The 17,656-nt window shown below is 57.5% G+C and overlaps 2 protein-coding genes and 1 non-coding gene across 3 annotated transcripts; all 3 read right to left on the bottom strand.

Annotated features, from left to right (window-relative positions):
- Window positions 1–225: 225 nt before the first annotated feature.
- PCSK9 (proprotein convertase subtilisin/kexin type 9) lies at window positions 226–6,626 on the bottom strand. The gene is made up of 12 exons (XM_068140669.1): window positions 6,421–6,626; window positions 6,149–6,337; window positions 5,892–6,015; window positions 5,561–5,694; window positions 4,627–4,768; window positions 4,347–4,543; window positions 3,546–3,729; window positions 3,083–3,253; window positions 2,225–2,373; window positions 1,974–2,133; window positions 1,488–1,669; window positions 226–1,194 (listed from the first exon to the last, which is right to left on the bottom strand). The coding sequence occupies exons 1-12, from the start codon at window positions 6,583–6,585 to the stop codon at window positions 1,027–1,029; spliced, it is 1,965 nt and encodes a 654-aa protein (XP_067996770.1). The 5' UTR covers window positions 6,586–6,626; the 3' UTR covers window positions 226–1,026.
- A 2,722-nt stretch (window positions 6,627–9,348) lies between these two features.
- Window positions 9,349–9,419, bottom strand: TRNAG-CCC (transfer RNA glycine (anticodon CCC)). Its single transcript has one exon. It is a non-coding gene; the product is annotated as a tRNA-Gly (tRNA).
- Window positions 9,420–11,669: 2,250 nt separating this feature from the next.
- Window positions 11,670–16,302, bottom strand: BSND (barttin CLCNK type accessory subunit beta). The gene is made up of 4 exons (XM_068140668.1): window positions 16,049–16,302; window positions 14,888–14,955; window positions 13,885–14,127; window positions 11,670–12,687 (listed from the first exon to the last, which is right to left on the bottom strand). The coding sequence occupies exons 1-4, from the start codon at window positions 16,223–16,225 to the stop codon at window positions 12,402–12,404; spliced, it is 774 nt and encodes a 257-aa protein (XP_067996769.1). The 5' UTR covers window positions 16,226–16,302; the 3' UTR covers window positions 11,670–12,401.
- Between the last annotated feature and the right edge of the window lie 1,354 nt (window positions 16,303–17,656).

Raw genomic sequence — 17,656 nt, 5'->3', positions numbered from 1 at the left:
GAGATCACTTCCAACCTGAGCCATTGTGTGACCACAGCCTGTGCTAGTGGCCTGTGGCCAGCTCACTAACAATGCTGAGCTCCTTTTGGGGAGCAGCATCCCTGCTGGGGGAATTCCAGCTCCCCCTTCCCAACTGCTTCCCCGTGGGGCTGCAGATGAAGCCAGGCACTGGATCACCTCTCCTGAGCACTGGTCTAGGAATTTTCTTTTAAAAAGAGGTTTATAAAATGTTTATTTATAAAATTCCAAATAAATATCTGAGGTACAAATGTACAAACCAAGGTACTGTGAAAGTTTGCTCTCTTTTGTTTTACAAAGGAATTACAGTCAGGGAAGAGCTGAAAGGAGGGAAGCTGTTAATCCTATGCCTAAAACCAGCAGCTCATTAACTTTGACTTACAAAAACCCACTAGCCACTAACAAAGCAGAAGCTGACTCCTAGCAATGCAGATTAAAATCTAATTAAAACAAGCAGACTGTTTAAACTACAGCCCTTACACTCAGCTGAAAACTAAAGTCTCTTGGGGATGTGAGCAGGCAATTATGAAACTGCCCCAAAATGGCTAAACTCTGATTTCTCCAGGAGCTAAGCAGCATCTAATGTTCAGCTAACCAGGAAAGAAAGGGAGCAATCCTCACCACGAGGAGGTGGTGGGTTTGTCAAACGCTGGGTGACAACAGGAGCAGCCTCTTGATGGCTCCTAGTCAGGGTCCTTAGAGAAAGAGGTGGTGAGGAAAGGATGCTGGGGTGACTTCGGTGATGGAGCAGGGCTCTGGCTGTGCAGGGGCTGCTTGGAGACCTCTGGCAGAGCCCCCAGGGTCTGTATGTGAGAGGGGGACACCCTTGTACCCCACCATCACGGCAGCCCAAAGGCAGAAATTGTCAGCAGCTGCATGTCAGAGCGGGGAGCGTGCCAGGAACAGCAGCTCAGCCCCGGGAAGGTGCCGAGCCAGGGACAACAGCAGTCCACCAAAGTCCCTGGGCAAGCCCGGGCAGGGCAGCCACGGCTCCAGCTCAGCCTCTCCCTACTGCTGGCTCCGGCAGCAGATGGCAATGGCTGTGGCCGCGCTGCTGCCCGGGGCGCTGGCTGCCACACAGGTGTCATCCACGGCGTAGGCTCCCATGGTGCCGGGGCTCTGAGAATGGGCACTGCAGCCTGTTAGCGTCCAGCCATCCTCACATGACACAGCCACCTAATGGGGAAGAAGAGGTCACTCGCCACGGCTCAGCAAAGGGGCAGAGATCTGCCCAGCCCTGATGTCCCCAGGGCTTAGGGTGATGTCCCCAGTGTCACATGGAGCTGGTGCACACCAGCTGGGGGAAGTGTCCTTTTCCAGGAGGGCAGCTGGGGACACCAGTGAAGGCTGAGCTGGGGCAGCCACAACGAGATGCCAAAGCCAATGTGGCACCCATCAGGAGGATGAGGATGGAGGGATAAGCCAGGGCAAGGACAACACCGGGGCAGAGCAGTATGCTCCATCCCTACCTTCTCCACGGAGCCTGGGGCCATGTGCTCCTCCACCCGGCACTGCAGGCTGGCGGCAGGGCAGCACAAGGCGTGTGTCATCACTTCTGTTACACCAGTGCAGTGGCTGGGCCTGGCCCCCAGGCCCGAGACGGGTCTTCCGCCGTCACCCAGCACTGCACCAAAGGAGTGGAAACTGCACCCTGCCAAGGACGGAGGAGCTGTCAGTGCCGGGCAGCCACGGCAGCATCCCAGCACAACCCCAGGCACTAAGGGATGTGTCCTGTGCGACCTGTGCTAGATTCTATGGTCCTGCAATAGATTCCATGGTCCTTCTCTGGCAGAGGGTTGGACTCCGTGACCTCCGGAGGTCCCTTCCAACCCCCGCTGAGCCCCGAGCCGTCCAGGCACGCATCACGTCCCCTGCCACCCCAGCGCCCGCAGCCACCCTTTTACCCCTGGGCCCCAGAGTTTCTCAGCCATCAGGTGGCCGTTGCCCGCCGTTACCGGTCAGGACGTGTTCCCGCGGGGTGCAGCCGGCGCCCGCCGCCCAGCTGGCGTTGATGCGGCACTGGGCCCTGGGCCACGTACAGCACCTGGCGATGGCATAGACGCCCCGGCCCCGGAACGAATTGTGGGCCACGCACCGCTTCTTCCCGTCCTTGTCCTGCGGCCGGGGCAGCACAGCGTCACCGGAGGGGCTCGGGGGCCTGGGGACACCCCTCTGGGGCAGCGCTTCTGCCTCACGTCCCACTCACCTCCATGTACTCCCCCAGCCGCCTGCCGCTGCGGGAGAAGCTGGAGCAGCTGAGCATCTCCTCGGTGGCGGCACAGCGAGCCGCGGCCGTGGCGTGCCCGGTGAGCCCCGAGCGTGCCGACCACACCGACCGGCAGTACAGCTGCCGGCCTGCAACGGGCGGATGGTGTCAGCGGGGTGCGGAGCCACGGCAGCACCCAGAGACCACACAGAAGCAGAGAATTGTCCTCTTTGGGAAACCTTCTAAGACCGTCAGCTCCAAGCATTAACCCAGCACCGCCGATCTCCACTAAACGGTGTCCCTCAGCACCACATCTGTGCAGATTTTAAACCCCTCCAGGACCTGCATTTCCCCGCACAGCCTGTTCCAGTCCTTGACAACCTTTTCGGGGAAGAAAGCCTAAACTTCCCCTGGTGCGACTTGAAGCTGTTCCCCCTTGTCCTATCACTTGCTACCTGGGAGAAGAGACTGAACACCACCTGGCTCCAACCTCCTTTCAGGGAGTTGTAGAGAGCAAGGTCTCCCCTGAGCCTCCTTTTCTCCAGCACGAACAATTCCAGTTCCCTCAGCCTCTCCTCAGAGAGCTCTGTTCTCTAGACCCTTCACTACTTGTTCTTTGGGTGTGCTCCAGTGATTCAACATCAAACGACCAGGACCATGGACCAGGCTGCCAACAAAGGCTGTCAGGTCTCCACCCCACCCTCTGCATGCATACAGCCACACTTGGGCTCAGCCATCCCTGGCACAGCTGGAGGAGGGACATGCCCTGCCCACACATTGTGCTTTCACCCAGGTACATCTCTCCCTGGCAAAGGGCAGAGTCCTGCCAGGCACCCAGCAGGTAGCCGAGGTCCCTACCTGTGCCCAGCTGGGCAGGCAGCCTAGCCACGCTGTTGGGCGTCTGGAGCTGCTGCTCTTCGGGGAACCAGGCCATGTCCATGGCATTCTTGGTGGCAAAGTGCAGGAGGCGCTGCCGGAGCTCGGCCAGGCTGAGCCAGGGCTCGGCGCTGAGCAGCATGGCAGCCATGCCTGCCAAGAGCCCAGAGGGACCCTGGTGAGAACCAAGGACTGCACAGCCACCCACACACTCCCTCTCCTGAGCCACACGACTCCAGAGGGACATCAGAGGAGTCACTGCATCCCACCGCCATGGGACATCACAGCTCTGCCCAGGCTGCAAGCCCCAAGCAAGCCAAACCATGGTAGCCTAAAATGTCCCCAGCATGGGGAGCCCTGACGCCCTGTGCCTGCAGGGATGTGTACCCAGCACCACCAGCAATCTCAGGGCCAGCCCTGCTTGGCATCCCGCAGCCCAGCTCGCCTGCCACATGTGCAGCCGCCAGAGAAGTCCCGCTCCGTGCCACGAAGCAGCTGCTGCAGTCACTGGAGGCACCGATGATGTCATCCCCTGGCGCAAACAGGTCCACACAGCGGCCAAAGTTGGTGCCCAGGGTGCTGATGGAAGCAGGCTGGTCCTCACTGTTGGTGGCACCTACTGTGATGACCTGCCAGGGCATTGACAAAGAGAGATGGGATGGGATGGGATGGGATGGGATGGGATGGGATGGGATGGGATGGGATGGGATGGGATGGGATGGGATGGGATGTGCAGCCCCAGCCCACTCAGCCACCTTGGCACCAGAGGAGATCAGAGAATTGTTAGGGTTGAAAGGGATCTCAAGGATCACCCAGTTCCAATCCCCTGCCGTGGGCAGGGACACCTCACACTACAGCAGGTTGCTCATAGCCACATCCAGCCTGGCTGCAAAATCCTCCAGGGATGAGGCTTCCACCACCTCCCTGGGCAACCTGTGCCAGTGTCTCACCACCCTCAGGGGGAAGAACTTCTTCCTAACATCCAATCTGAATCTACCCATTTCTAGATTTGTTCTATTCCCCCCAGTCCTATCACTCCCTGACACCCTAAAAGGTCCCTCCCCAGCTTTCTTGTAGCCCCCTTCAGATACTGGAAGGCCACAGTAAGGTCTCCCTGGAGCCTTCTCTTCTCCAGACTGAACAGCCCCAACTCTCTCAGTCTGTCCTCATAGGAGAGATGAGCCTGAGGAAGTGGCAGCATGGCCCCAGATGTCCCAACACCTCCAGAAGTGCCCCCAGCCTGTACCTCTGGCTCAGATGCTGGTGAGTACAGACAGGCATCATCCTTGTAGTTACCAGCAGCTGCAATCATCACCACCCCCAGCTGTGCCATCCACCGGCAGCCAGCGTTCAGTGTGCGGCTGTAGGCACCAGCAAAGGGCAGCAGCACCACCAGGGGAGCGTAGGGCTTTGACTCCAGGTTTGTCTTGATGAACTCTAGGCCTGAGGGGGACAAGGCAGGCAGGACACTCTCACAGGATAGGGATGAGGTAGAGAGCTCCTTTTCAGATCTTGGGGTGACTCACCCATGAGGGTCCCGCTGACAGTGCCCTTGCCCTGGCAGTTCAGCACGCGGAGGCTGCGGATGCTGGCTCCGGTGGCCATGCCGGCGTCACGCCCAATCAGCACCCCAGCCATGTGGGTCCCGTGGCTGTCACACCTGCTGGCCTGGTGCAGGCACCATGGTTTTACACCCCAGCTCCTTGCATCGAAGCAACTTTGCAACCCCATGGCACCCCACCAATTTCTGACCCCAACAGCCTGCTTCCTATCAGCTAAATCCCACGGCAGAATAATCTTTTGAAATATTTCAGGTTGTGGAGAAGATTAAAAAATCACAGGATCACAGGGTGCTAGGGGTTGGAAGGGACCTCTGGAGATCATCCAGTCCAACTCCCCTGCCAAAGCAGGACCAGAGACTCTAGCACAGGTCACACAGGAACAAATCCAGATGGGCCTTGAAAGTTTCCAGAGAAGGAGACACCACGACCTCTCTGGGGCGCCTGGTCCAGTGCTCTGTGACCTGGGCAGAAGAAATCTTCCTGGGCAGGAGAAAAGCTGACTGAAATGACAAGGGATACAGGCAGACTTCCCCGGAGCTGTGCCAGCGCTGGGCTCCTCTACACAAGCAGTGACAAAGCCACACAGGGCAGCACCAGCACCTGCTGCAGGGCACAGGCAGCTCTCCTCACCCTGCAGATGGAGTGGACCTCAGTTTCCTCTTGCAGTGGATACCTTGACACACACCCACGGCCACCCAGCCTGCTTTGCCCAGGAAGGAGCTTAACCACAGCACCAAATGCACCACATTGAGGGTCCCAATAGTCCCCAGGACCACAGCTTCTGCTGCTGCATGTCCTGCCCATTTTGTTGAAAGCAAAGTGTTCCTTATGCCGTTGTGAAGCCCCATGACTCTGGCCAGGGTTTGGTGGGTACAGCATGCAGCAGCTCAGGGCTCACCTGCCTGTGGAAGTGGGACCCATCCTCTTCAGGGACGTTCTCAAAGTCAGTCACAAGCACCCTGCCTTCAATCTCCCGATGGGTGCTCTGTACACTGGTGTCCAGCAGGTAAATCTCCACCAGGTCACCATTATCTACCAGGCACACAGGTGGAAAGGTGATCATCACCATGGTCAGCCCTGACCATCTGAGATGCTCCCAAAATGCAGCTCCAGACCTGTGCCACCCGGGGCAGGGGGATGTTCCCATCCCCTCAAGATCAGGAAAGCAGATGGGGTCCCTGACCCTTCCCCAAGCACCTGTGGTCCTCCCCCCAAGCCCCAGCACTTACTGGGAGGGCTGTAGACACCCGAGTTGGGCTGTGACAGTATGATCCTGCCCAGGTTCCAGGGGATGCTCTGGGCAAAGACATAGGAGTCCTCCTCGACATACTCCACATGAGGCAGCTTCAGTGCCTGAGGGAAGAAGACACAGAGCTTAGCACAGTGACAAAGCTCCTACATCCCCCTGGGGCCGGGGGAACCCACCAGTGCCCAGCCCTGCTGCCGTCCTCCACCACACGAGGACTCATCACTCGCTCCCCCGTACCGTGTCCAGCACATCGCCACTCATCTTCACCAGGAAGGCAGGCAGGAGGTGGAAGACGTGCAGCAGCTCCGTCATGTATCCACGCCGAGCCGCCCGGGCCTGCAACTTCCGTGCTGTGCCTCGCACCTTGGCCTCGCCGATGCCTGTCCGCAGCACCACAAGGTAGCGCCCGGGCAGCCGCCACGACGCCTGTGGGGACGCGAGCACCGAGTTTGGAGACATGCACACACGCGTGGCAGCCCCGGCTTTCCCCATCACCCCGCGCTCCTCACCTTGGTGGCACGATGGAAGGCAGCGGGACTCGATGGGGTGGCCTCGATGGCAGCTGCCTCCTCCTCGGCTGCTCCCAGCGCCAGCACCAGCTCCGCCGCCAGCTCCGCCGTCGCCCGCTCCAGCGTCAGCACCAGCATCATCAGCACCAGAGCCCGCGGGGCCATCGTGCCCGCCCGAACCCCCGACGGGCAGCGCGGAGAGAGGCGGAGCCGCCGAGACCCTTCGGCACGGTGCAGTCCGGACCGCGGAGCCGCTGCACACTCGGAGCTGAGGCGCCGGAGACCTGGAGCCGGGGAGCTGGAGCGCACCTGCGGAGGAGTCGGAGCGCACCTGCGGAGGAGTCGGAGCGCACCTGCGGAGGAGTCGGAGCGCACCCGCGGAGGAGTCGGAGCGCACCCGCGGTGCCTCGGAGCCGGAGCGCAGCGGCAGCCGTGGCTTTGCCCGGCGTGGCGGGGCGGGGGGATCACGCCATCGCCGCCGGCCCCATCGGCCCACCCGGGCGGGTTAACCATTAACGGGGCGGCGGTGGGGACGGTGGGGCCGCAGCCGCCTGGGGAAGCGATACGTCGTGGGGGAAGCGGAGGGCAGGGGAGAACGGGCAGCGGTGCCCGCACCCGGCTGCGCTCCTCAGTGAGCTGGAAACTCCCCAGGAGTCCCTGTGTCTCGCCGGGAGCTACGGAGAGAAGAACGCAGACGCTCAAGGACTATTTCCAGGAGCGGCTGGAAGCTTTTCTGTGCCTCTTGCTGGCCTGCTTCAGAGGCAGATTTCCATGGAAGCCTCTAATCCTGTTTGGGCTTTGCTCGCAGAGCCGTCACAGTGCAAATGTTGCTTTTCCAGGCTGTGGTTGGTGCTTTCCCATGGCTCTCACTACCGCGTTCTGTCTCTCCCCTCCACAGCGCTGGGCTCCCACACTGCCCCAACATCCCTGAGACCTTCAGCAAACCCCCTTCCTGCTCCCTGCTTCCGAGGGAGGCACAGATTTCGTTTGCATGTTATTTATAAGTTCCTCTGAGCTGATGTGTGTGGCAGAGACGTGTGCATGGGTGAATGGGTTTTGTAACGATGCGTGCGGTGTGCATGGATGCAGATAGACTCTTGGAATGGTTTGGGCTGGAAGGAATCTTTAAAGGTCATCTAGTCCAACCCTCTGCAAGTCAGCAGGGACATCTTCAATTAGATCAGGTTGCCCTGAGCCCCAGACAACCTGACCTGGAATGCTTCCAGGGACTGGGCATCTACCACCTCGCTAAGCAATCTGGGTCAGTGTTTCACCACCCTCAGCACAAAACATTCCTTCCTCCTATGTTGCCTGTATCTCCCCTCTATTCGTTTAAAACCACCACCCCTCGTCCTGTCACAGCAGGCCCTGCTCAAACAGTCTGTCCCCAGCTTTCTTACAAGCCCCTTTAAGTAATGAAAGTTCTCCCTGGAGCCTTCTTTTCTCCAGGGTGAACAACCCCCAGTCTCTCAGCCTGGCCTCAGAAGAGAATCCATCTTTTAGATGCCTCTATATGCTTTATGTGGCTTTCTGTGTTTTATGTGGATTTCTATTGTTTTATATGGATTTCTGTGTTTCATATGGATTGATTTCTGTGTTTTGTATGGATTTGTATGTTTTATTTTTCAGTGAGACCTCCAGTGGGTGCCTGCACCCTGGTTTGGTTACCCGGCGGTATGCCAGACCCCTCTTGCCTCCCACTCTGCCACACTGAGCGGACTTCACCAGAGTCCAGCACCCACCAGGATCCTCATGGGGACAAGTCTGGTGCCTTATTGACAACTCAGCTTAATCATGCACCTCTAAGTTGTCCTGCAAACACAGAGCTGGTGGTCTGGGGGCACCTTCAGGGCAGCCCAGCAGTGCAGAACCCCATTTTGAGGGGGACAGTCTCCCCAAAGAATCAGTTGCCTGCTTTTTGCATGGGTGACAAGCCATGTCTGTGGGAAGGCTGAAGAGATCCCCCCAGAGGAGGGGGAACCAAAGGCCTCCCCAGCCCGCACACAAACCTCCATGTTGGAGTCATTGATCTCAGAAGTATTTTCCAGCCTAAGCAATTACACTGTTCTGTGTGCTGAGCAGCAGGCAGGCCTTGGCATGGATAATCTGGCCCCAATACCTGTGCCCTCCAGCTGTGTCTATGTGAAGGGGGTTGGTGTCCTGCTTCAGGGTTGGTGGAAGCAGAGAGCAGAAAGGGCAACAAAGAAATGAGACCCCACCTGGAGTAGTGTGTCCACTTCTGGAGCCTCTATTACAAGAAAGATCTGGAGGTGCTGGAATGTGCCCAGAGAAGGGCCATGAGGATGATCAGAGGGCTGGAGCTCCTCTGCTGTGGAGACAGACTGAGAGAGTTGGGGCTGTTCAGTCTGGAGAAGACTCCAGGGAGACCTTATTGTGGCCTTCCAGGGTCTTAAGGGGGCCTACAAGAAAGCTGGGGAGGGACTTTGTAGGGTGTCAGGGAGTGATAGGACTGGGGGGAATGGAGCAAAACTAGAAATGGGTCAATCCAGCTTGGATGTTAGGAAGAAGTTCTTCCCCCTGAGGGTGGTGAGACACTGGCACAGGTTGCCCAGGGAGGTGGTGGAAGCCTCATCCCTGGAGGTTTTTGCAGCCAGGCTGGCAGTGGCTGTGAGCAACCTGCTGTAGTGTGAGGTGTCTCTGGCCATAGCAGGAGGGGTTGGAACGAGATGATCCTTGAGATCCTCTCCAACCCTGACAATTCCATGATTCTAAGAAGAGCCTAACATGATGCAAAGCCCCCCTCAGTCCCCTCCTGCCATCCCACCCCGGGGAGTGGACCATGGTGCTGACAGATGGATGCAGGGCCGGGGTCATTCCTCCGTGGCTGCAGCAAAATAAAGTCCTCCTTGTGAGGTTTTCGGTCAGATCTTGGTGCAAATCAGTGTTTACACTGACACCACAGCTCTCTGCACCAGCCGGGAATCGAACCCGGGTCGCAAGAATGGGAATCTTGCATGATACCACTACACCACTGGTGCCCGGCTGAAGAAGGTTCCCGGGCGGCCCCTAATGCCATGCAGGAATGTCCCTCCCGGCAAGTTGCTGTTTTCTCTCTAGTGCCTCTTTCTCCCAATGTTTAACCCCAAACCGCCCGGGGAGGGCTGAACCTATTGGCCCCGCCAGCCCTAGGCAGGTCGGGAGCGGCTCACTGAGGGACCTGGGGACCCACAACGGAGGTCCGGGGAGAGAGGCTGCAGCCTCCACCTCAGCCTTCTCCTCAGCCCTGCCTGGGGAAAATGTTCTGGAAAATTCAGTTTCTTTTGGCAAAAGTGAAGGCCAGAGCACAGAATCGTGGAATGGTCTGGGTTGAAAGGGACATTTAAAGGTCATCAGGTCCAACCCCCTGCAATCAGCAGGGACATCTCCCACTAGAGCAGGTTGCTCACAGCCCCAAACAACTTGACCTGGAATGGTCCCAGGAATGAGATATCCACCACCTCTCTGGGCAATCTAGGTCAGTGTTTCACCACCCTCAGCATAGAAAAACAGTCTGTCTAATCTAAATCTTCCCTTTTAGTTTAAAACCATCACCCCTTCTCCTGTCACAACAGACACTGCTACAGTCTCCCTTTAAATACTGAAAGGCCACCAGAAGGTCTCCCTGGAGCCTTCTTTTCTCCAGGCTGAACAACTCTGATTCTCCCAGCCTGTCCTCACAGCAGAGATCTTCCAGCCTTGGGTCATTCCTGCAGCTTTCTCTGGCCCTGCTCCAGCAGGTCCCTGTCTCTCCTGTGCAGAGGGCTCCAGAACTGGCCCCAACATTGCAGGCAGGGTCTCAGCAGAGAGGAGCAGAGGGGCAGAATCCCCTCCCTTGACCTGTTGCCCATGCTGCTGGAGAATGGGTTAGCCCAGAATGGGTTAGCTTCTGGGCTGTGAGTTCACATAGCCAGCTAATGTCCAGTTTTTCATCCATGAGTACCCCAAAGTTCTTCTCTTCAGGGCTGCTCTCAATCTTTTCATCTCCCAGCATGGATTGATACCAGAGATTGCCCCCAGCCAGATGTAAAACTTTGCACTTGGCCTTGTTGAACCTCATGAGGTTCACATAAACCCAATTCTCAAGGTCCTCCAGGTGTCTCTGCATGCATCTCACCCCTCAGGTCAGTCAGTTTCACCACACAGCTTACTGTCACCTGCAGACTTACTGAGGCTGCACTCAGTCCTGTGTCTGTGTTATTGATAAAGACATTAAACAGCACTGGTCCCAGTGCAGACCCCTGACAGATACCGCTTGTCACCAGTCTCCTGCTGGACATCAAGTTGTTGACCACTACCACCTGGATGTGACCATCCAGTACATTCCTCCTCCACTAAACAGTCCATACATCCAATCCATTCCTCCTCCACTCAACAATCCATACATCCAATCAATATCCCTCCAGTTCAGAGAGAAGGATATTGTGGGGGGCTTGGTGTCTCTACAAGACTACGATCAACACAAGCCAGCAGCGCAGAGCAGCGTCCTGACCCAGGCACCCTCACAGCCTGGTGAGACTTGTCCCCCTCTAAGTGACCCCACAGGCCCCAGGAAGGGCAGGCAGGAGTGGAGCAGGTCTAAGCAGCTTCCTCTTGGATGGCTGCCAGCAGTGTTTAGCAAACACCGGCGCCCTCGCTCTCCACCCTCCCACAGCACCGTTGTCCATAAACACCCCGGGGATGTGGGCCATGCCTGTCCCGTCTCCCCTTGCTGCTGTAGTGACATGAAGGTGAGCAAAGGGCACAGGGATGGCTGGAAAGATGGCACCAGGGGCATGAAGGCTCCAAGTAGAGCCATTTCTTGCACCACCCCAAATAACACCAGCAAAGCTCTCCCTGGGCAGCAGGGGAGTTTGAGGAGCATTGTGCCCAGGGCTCCCATGCTCCATCCCTCCCAGGTGCCAGCATTCTCCCTGGTTTTGACCTTGTCAGCCCACAGAAATTTGCTGAGGGGCTCTGCCAGCAGATACTTGCTCCCAAGTCCCCTCCCAAACTCCCCATGCCAGCCACATGCAGCATCCAGCACAACTTCTCCAAAAGAGGGCGAGAGACAGTCAGCATCCCTATTCCCAGATCCAAACCCAGCTGCCCCAGGAGGCTCAGCCCCAATCAGCCGAAGGGCAGGTGGAGGTCGCAGGTCCTTCCAGTCCTGCTGTCTCTGTGTGCTGCAAATGGGCTGTGGAGAGCTGCTGTGTTGCCTCTGTCATGGAGACAAACCAGATATAGGTCCAACTGACTTGAAACCAGTGCTTATTATTCAGAGAGAGCTTGAGGATGGCAGGCACCAGCGTGCAAAGCCACCCACAGCAGCCCAGCTGCTGACTGCAGCCCAGTTGAGAGAGAAAAGGTTCCCCCAAGCCACCATCTCGAGCCTCCCATGGGAAGCCACAGCCACCTCCCGGGGTTTGGCTCAGCTGAGTCCTCCCTCTGTTCCCACCAGCACTGGAAGCTGGTCCTCCTGCAGGAGATGGGGGACAGCACAGTCAGTGCTCTCTGAAGACATGAAGGCTGCCTGCTGCCAGAGTCTCAGAATCTTATTTTACTCCTAGGAGGGCTTTGATAAGTGGGGAAAAGGCTTTGTGGACATCCCTGTCTCCTAGAGCCAGGCTGGGGTGAACACATCTTTACCTACCTATGCACTCACCCTGTCTCAAGCAGCAAGGCTCAGCCTTTCCCTTCCTAAGCCCAGATCCTGCCTAGCCCTGCATCCTGCACCCACCCAAAGAGTTCCAGCAAGGTGCCCCTTGTCCCCTGTGCTGCAGAACTTCAGGAGGTGTTGGTGCTCCCCTTGGGAGCCTCCTGTGCAGCTGGGTGGGCTCAAGGGGCGCAGCATAACACAGGGGACAGGCAGCAGTTTGGGGGCTCCTCCACCCTTCAGACATTGAGTTTTCAGGGGGTAGTGCCAGGCCCTTTCTTCCAGTCTGTGACATTTGTGTCCCCTCCATGAGATGAGTCGGTGTCAAGTGGCTGCTCTCTCCAGGAAATCAGTTTTCAGGCTCAAAAAGGCAGTCGCTGTCCTCAAGCAGAGGGTCTGGCCCGTCCCGGAGCCCATAGTAGAGGTCATCCTCCTCCTGAACATCTTTGTGGGGGGAACCAGAGTGTTGTCCCCCCGCTGGGGGGCTGGGCGGGGTGCAACCAGAGCAGACAGCAGATGGTGGAGGCCGGCCCCGTGGCACGGGGCTGCCAGGCACAGAGCCCTCCAGCGATGGTGTGTCCATGTCCTCCAGCAGGGATGCCAGCGAGGCGACCCTCAGGGCCGGCCGGGGTGGGCTGCAGGAAGAGGTTACTCTGAACAGGAGCAGTGGGCAGAGAGGGGTTTAAACTAAAAACAACTGGGCAGAAGCTGGGGCTGCCCCTGGAGCTGGTGGCTACTGGACCTAGTGCTGGGCTTGGTGTTGCTCAGCCAACATCCAGCACCACCAGTCCCCTTGCTGGGGCACCCTGGGGGGGGCTCTGTCCTAGCCTTTACAAGGGACAGCATGTCCAGGTTCTTTCTCCTGACCACAGGATGAAGCAGCAGTTGTATGCTGTGCCTGTGTCCTGGGTTGAAAACAGAGCATCCTGTCCCAGCTGTAGCTGTGTTTGGGCAGAGGGGGTGCCTGAGTCCTGCACCCTAATGTACCATGGTGACCCCCATCACCTGAAAACCACTTTTGGAACCTACCAAACCAATGTGTGGACCTCATAGGTGGCATTCTGGTTTGAGGGACACTTACTGAGCACATCATTTCTATCCAGGTCTGACCAGGAACTTGGGATTTATTCTGGTGAGGGACATTGGTTATAAAATAAAGTAAAAGCAAAGGATCATAGAATTGTCAGGGTTGGAAGGGACCTCAAGGATCACCCAGTTCCAATGCCCTGCCATAGGCTAGAACACCTCATACTACACCAGGATGCTCACAGCCACTGCCAGCCTGGCCTTAAAACCCCCCAGGGATGAGGCTTCCATCACCTCCCTGGGCAACCTGTGCCAGTGTCTCACCACCCTCATGGGGAAGAACTTCTTCCTAGCATCCAATCTGAATCTACCCATTTCTAGTTTTTTTCCATTGCCCCCAGTCCTATCAGTACCAGACACCCTAAAAAAATAACTCTCCCCAGCTTTCTTGTAGCCCACTTCAGATACTGGAAGGCCACAATAAGGCCTCCCAGCTCACTGGGACCAAAATCACCACCATGGGGACCAAAATCACCACGATGAGAGATCAATTCACCATGGGGAACATGGTCACCACCATGAGCAAAGGCAATCCAGACCTCCTGGGAAATTATTTGGTACTGAGGCTCCCCATGGGCTGAAGCACCATCCAGGCTACAGCAGGGCTGGAGGTCCAGGGGTGAGTGCTGTGTGAGCAGCAAAGATTCCTCTGCCTTCTCTCCCTCCTCCCGCACTGAGGATCTGAATCCCTCTGGTTTCACCTTGGATCCCACCAGCACCACTCCCACCCCGTGGGCACCACATACCAGCTGTCTGCTGTCACCTCCAGTTGAAGCACTGGTTCTTGGGGGGGGTCTCCAGCACCCCCAGGCTCCCGGTGCACCTCTGCTTTTGCCTGCATGGCCGGCTGGGAGCAGCTGCGAGCTCTGGGCTGGGCCATGAGTGGGAGCAGGGCTGAGCCCACCTCCTGCCTCTGGATCTGCTCATAGGATGGAAGGCTTTTCTCATAGATGCTGGTGGCCTCTTCATTGGGACACGGTGCCTGCAAGCTGGGGGCAAAGGAGGAGCAGGGTGCTGAGCAGAACCTGAACCCCCACAGAGCTGGAAGATGCTGAGGGATGTGCACACAGAATCACAGAATGTTAGGGGCTGGAAGGGACCTCCAGAGATCATCCAGTCCAACCCCCCTGCCAGAGCAGGAGCACCTATGCCAGGTCACACAGGAACACATCCAGGCAGGTCTTGAGTATCTCCAGAGAGGGAGACTCCACAACCCCCCTGGGCAGCCTGTTCCAGCCTGTTCCTCACAGGAAAAAAAAAAATGTTTCCTCCTGTTTCCATGGAAGTTCCTATGCCTCAACTTCCACCACTGCCTCTTGTGCTGTCATTGGGCATCACCCAGCACAGCCTGGCTCCAGTCTCTTGGCACTTACCCTGCACATCTTTAGAAACACGAATAAGGTCACCCCTCAGGCTCCTCTTCTCTGAGCTAAAGAGACTCAGTTCCCAGGACAGCATCAAGTGCTCTAGAGGCCACTGGGTCCACTTCACTGCCCATGGCATCAGAAGAGCCAGCAGGTCCTGGCAGGGGGGCTGCCCACAGGAATGCAGTTGGTCTCTTTGCACCCTCCTACCCTGGGGAGCTCAGCCAGCCCTTGCTTCCTCCACCCTGGCCCCTGCTTGTCATTTTTTGCTGCAATAGGTGTAGTTGCCCTGGTGCCAGTGTGCTCAGACATGGCTCTTGTCCTCAGGGGCATGCAGATAAGCCTGTGTACAGATGAAGACACCAGCACTGGGGCTGGTACCTACCAGGCATCCCTTGCTGGCTTGTGGTCCAGGAACCGCTCAGCCTCAGGGTCCACAGGGATGAAAGTGATCTGCAGGGGGAAAGAAACACAGAGCCCAGGGGCTGTGCTGGCCATGGTGGGGACCCTCAGCCCTCCACCGTGGTAGAATTGCTGGGGTGTGCTTTCAGCTGGGAGCTTGGTCTTCCCTAACACGTTTGGATGTCTTGCTCAGAAATGTTGGTCTTTAGGGGAAATCAGTGAGTGATTGAACGGACCCAGTGTGTCCAGCTCTCAGCACTTTGTCCTCAGTGGAGTCATACATGCTTCTGAGCCCAGGACAAGTCCCACCACCCACTGGGGAAGTCAGGGGACAGGGACAATACCAAGTGTGCCCTGTCCTTGAACCCCGAGCACAGTGACAAAGCCACTTCCCCCTCTTAGCTGGGGCTGAGCTTGGCTTTGAGGGAGGTCAGCTTCACTCTGGTCCCAGGGTACCCAGTCAGTCCAGGGGGTTCCAGCTCGTCCCAGGGTCTCATGCACCACCCCACAGTTTGGGGTGCAGTCAAACTGTTGACAGGCCAACCAGCAGTGCCCAGATCAGTGCCACAGCCACCTTCTCCTTGGAAAAAAAGCCTCTCCTGCCAGCTCCATTTCCTGAGGCAGGGACATGTGGCTGTGCCTGCAGTGCCCTCTGCCAAGGAGACCACCAAGTGAGTGTTTTGCTCGGTGGGGGCAGGTCCCTCTAGACCTCCACGGCTACCACATCCCCTTCTTTGAAGTCCTGAGAGCCCACTAACCCCCCAGCCAGTGTAAGTGCAGGGAAGGGGCTGCTTTGAGGGGTGATTGCATAGGAGAGATGAACACAAGGTGATTTCCTTGGGCTTATTCCCTGTTGCCTGGTTGGAAGTAAAACCCCAGGTTTGGGGAGGGGTAGGGGTACAGAGGGGCAAGGGAGCAGGGCCACATCCTCCAGAGATCAGCAGGGAGGTGTAGCTGGGCACAAGCCTCCCAAACCAATACTTCCCACTCTGGATCACTCCAGATTGCTGTTCCCCATGATTTGCTGCTGTCCCACCCCATGGATAGGGGAAACCGAGGTTCCACATCCACAGCCTCCCCCCTGCCTCAAACCCATCTGAACCCCTGAGCTCTATGAGGTGCAGGGCGGTGGCATGGACCCTACCTTGGGGTAGCACTGGCACATGCTCCAGGTGATGCCCACGGCGACGAGCAGGACGCCCAGGGCACAGAAGGTGATGTAGATGTGAGGCTTTTCCACGCTCATGATGAACATCCCCGTCATCACCAGGAAGAAACCCAGCATGATGAACCCATAGCGAAAGGTCTTCTCCTCAGCCATGGGCGCCCGGCGGCAGAGGCAGGGGAGGAGAGACGCCAGGAAGCCCTCTCGCTGAGCACACCTCCGGCGTACGGCTGAGGAGTGGTTTGCTTTCTCTGGAGGCTGCTAGGGACTGAGGATCAGCCACACGTCGAGGTTAGTCCTGCCCAGGGCTGAGCCAGCCAGTTTTCAACGGGTCTGTAATGAATGCAAACCCTGACCCGCCGGTCACACCCCAGCGCAGCTGCCCCGCACCCGTCCGGGTAACCTTCCCCGCAGGCAGGCACGGCCAGGCTCCGTGCCCGGGGAAGGGACGGGGAGGAGAGGGGAGCACGGGGGCAGAGACGGGAACCCGGAGCCTGGTCCAGACGGGACTTTCCCAGCGCCGAGGCTGGAGCTCGACCTGGCTGTAAATGGCAGCTGGCAGAGCCCCAAAATAAGGGGGATGCCAGAATGCAGCATGATTCCAAGAGCAGCAGCAGGGAAGCAGGGAGCATTCCAGGATCTTTTTGAAGGCTACTGGGCTGGGAACAGTCCTCACCTCGCTCCAGGTGGGGGATGGGGAACCACCGATGGGGCTGCAAAAGACAGGTTAAAGCTGGGGGAGGACAGAGCAGGGCCCCTTCTTCCAGGGGAGTGAGGACAGAGTGGCCACGTGCCCTGAATTTGCTTGAGATGGAGGTGGGGTGTTGAAAGATGTCCCCTTCTGACATCTGACAGACAGAGCCAGTGGCTTCAATTAGCCTTTGGTTTGTTGCCCTGCTTGCCTGCCCACATAGGACAAGAGCAAATGGCCTGAAATTGTGCCAGGGGAGGTTTAGGTTGGATATTAGGAAAAAATTCTTCCCTGCAAGAGTGGTCAGGCTGCCCAGGGGGGTGGTGGAGTCCTCATCCCTGGAGGTGTTCAAGAAACGTGTGGCCACGGCACTTTGGGATGCTGTTTAACAGTCATGGAGGTGTTGGGCTGATAGCTGGACTAAGTGATCTTAGAGGGCTTTTCCAACCAGAACTCCTCTGTGATACACCTGGCTTATGAAAAATAACCTGTTGTATTGTAAACACCAAGCTCTACTTGGCTGGGGCTCTGCAGTCACTGGGGAGGCCCTCAGGGGTCCCAAGGCAGCCTCTTATTTCAGTGGGGTGGAACAGGCAGCAGCAGCAACAGCATACACTGCAGTTGGTTCTTCCTCTGGGCAAGGTTGGGAACCTGTCTGTGGCAGGCAGGGAGGGGGCTGTGCCACTCAGGTTATCTTTTTGTAGGATGCAGCCTGAAATGTCAACTGCACTTGGATGCCCTGAGCACACACACGAGCCACTGAGCATCTCTCAACCAAATGAAGTGAGGCATGGGAAGTCAGCATGGGGGAAAGCCAAGGTGGAAGGGATGGAGTTGCAGCTGGAAGGGGCGTTGAGAAGGCAGAGGAGGCAAATGGGGTGGCACAGAGCTGCTGG

This window comes from Melanerpes formicivorus, unplaced genomic scaffold (genome assembly GCF_026170545.1).
Source record: "Melanerpes formicivorus ecotype bairdi unplaced genomic scaffold, bMelFor1.0.p_v2 SCAF_7, whole genome shotgun sequence".
Classification (NCBI taxonomy): domain Eukaryota; kingdom Metazoa; phylum Chordata; class Aves; order Piciformes; family Picidae; genus Melanerpes; species Melanerpes formicivorus.
The sequence above is the reverse complement of the archived record's forward strand: the minus strand, read 5'-3'. Positions and strand labels throughout refer to the sequence as shown.

What these genes read in the sequence shown, in the direction of transcription:
- PCSK9 (XM_068140669.1), bottom strand. Translation starts at nt 6,585, where the DNA reads ATGGCCCCGCGGGCTCTGGTGCTGATGATGCTGGTGCTGACGCTGGAG. An exon ending in GGTCCCACTTCCACAGGCAG is followed by an intron (nt 4,769 to 5,560) that starts GTGAGCCCTGAG and finishes TGCCTGCACCAG; the next exon opens with GCCAGCAGGTGTGACAGCCA. An exon ending in CACCAGCATCTGAGCCAGAG is followed by an intron (nt 3,730 to 4,346) that starts GTACAGGCTGGG and finishes ATGCCCTGGCAG; the next exon opens with GTCATCACAGTAGGTGCCAC.
- BSND (XM_068140668.1), bottom strand. Translation starts at nt 16,225, where the DNA reads ATGGCTGAGGAGAAGACCTTTCGCTATGGGTTCATCATGCTGGGTTTC. An exon ending in AAGCCAGCAAGGGATGCCTG is followed by an intron (nt 14,128 to 14,887) that starts GTAGGTACCAGC and finishes CTTTGCCCCCAG; the next exon opens with CTTGCAGGCACCGTGTCCCA. An exon ending in GAGGTGACAGCAGACAGCTG is followed by an intron (nt 12,688 to 13,884) that starts GTATGTGGTGCC and finishes CTCTTCCTGCAG; the next exon opens with CCCACCCCGGCCGGCCCTGA.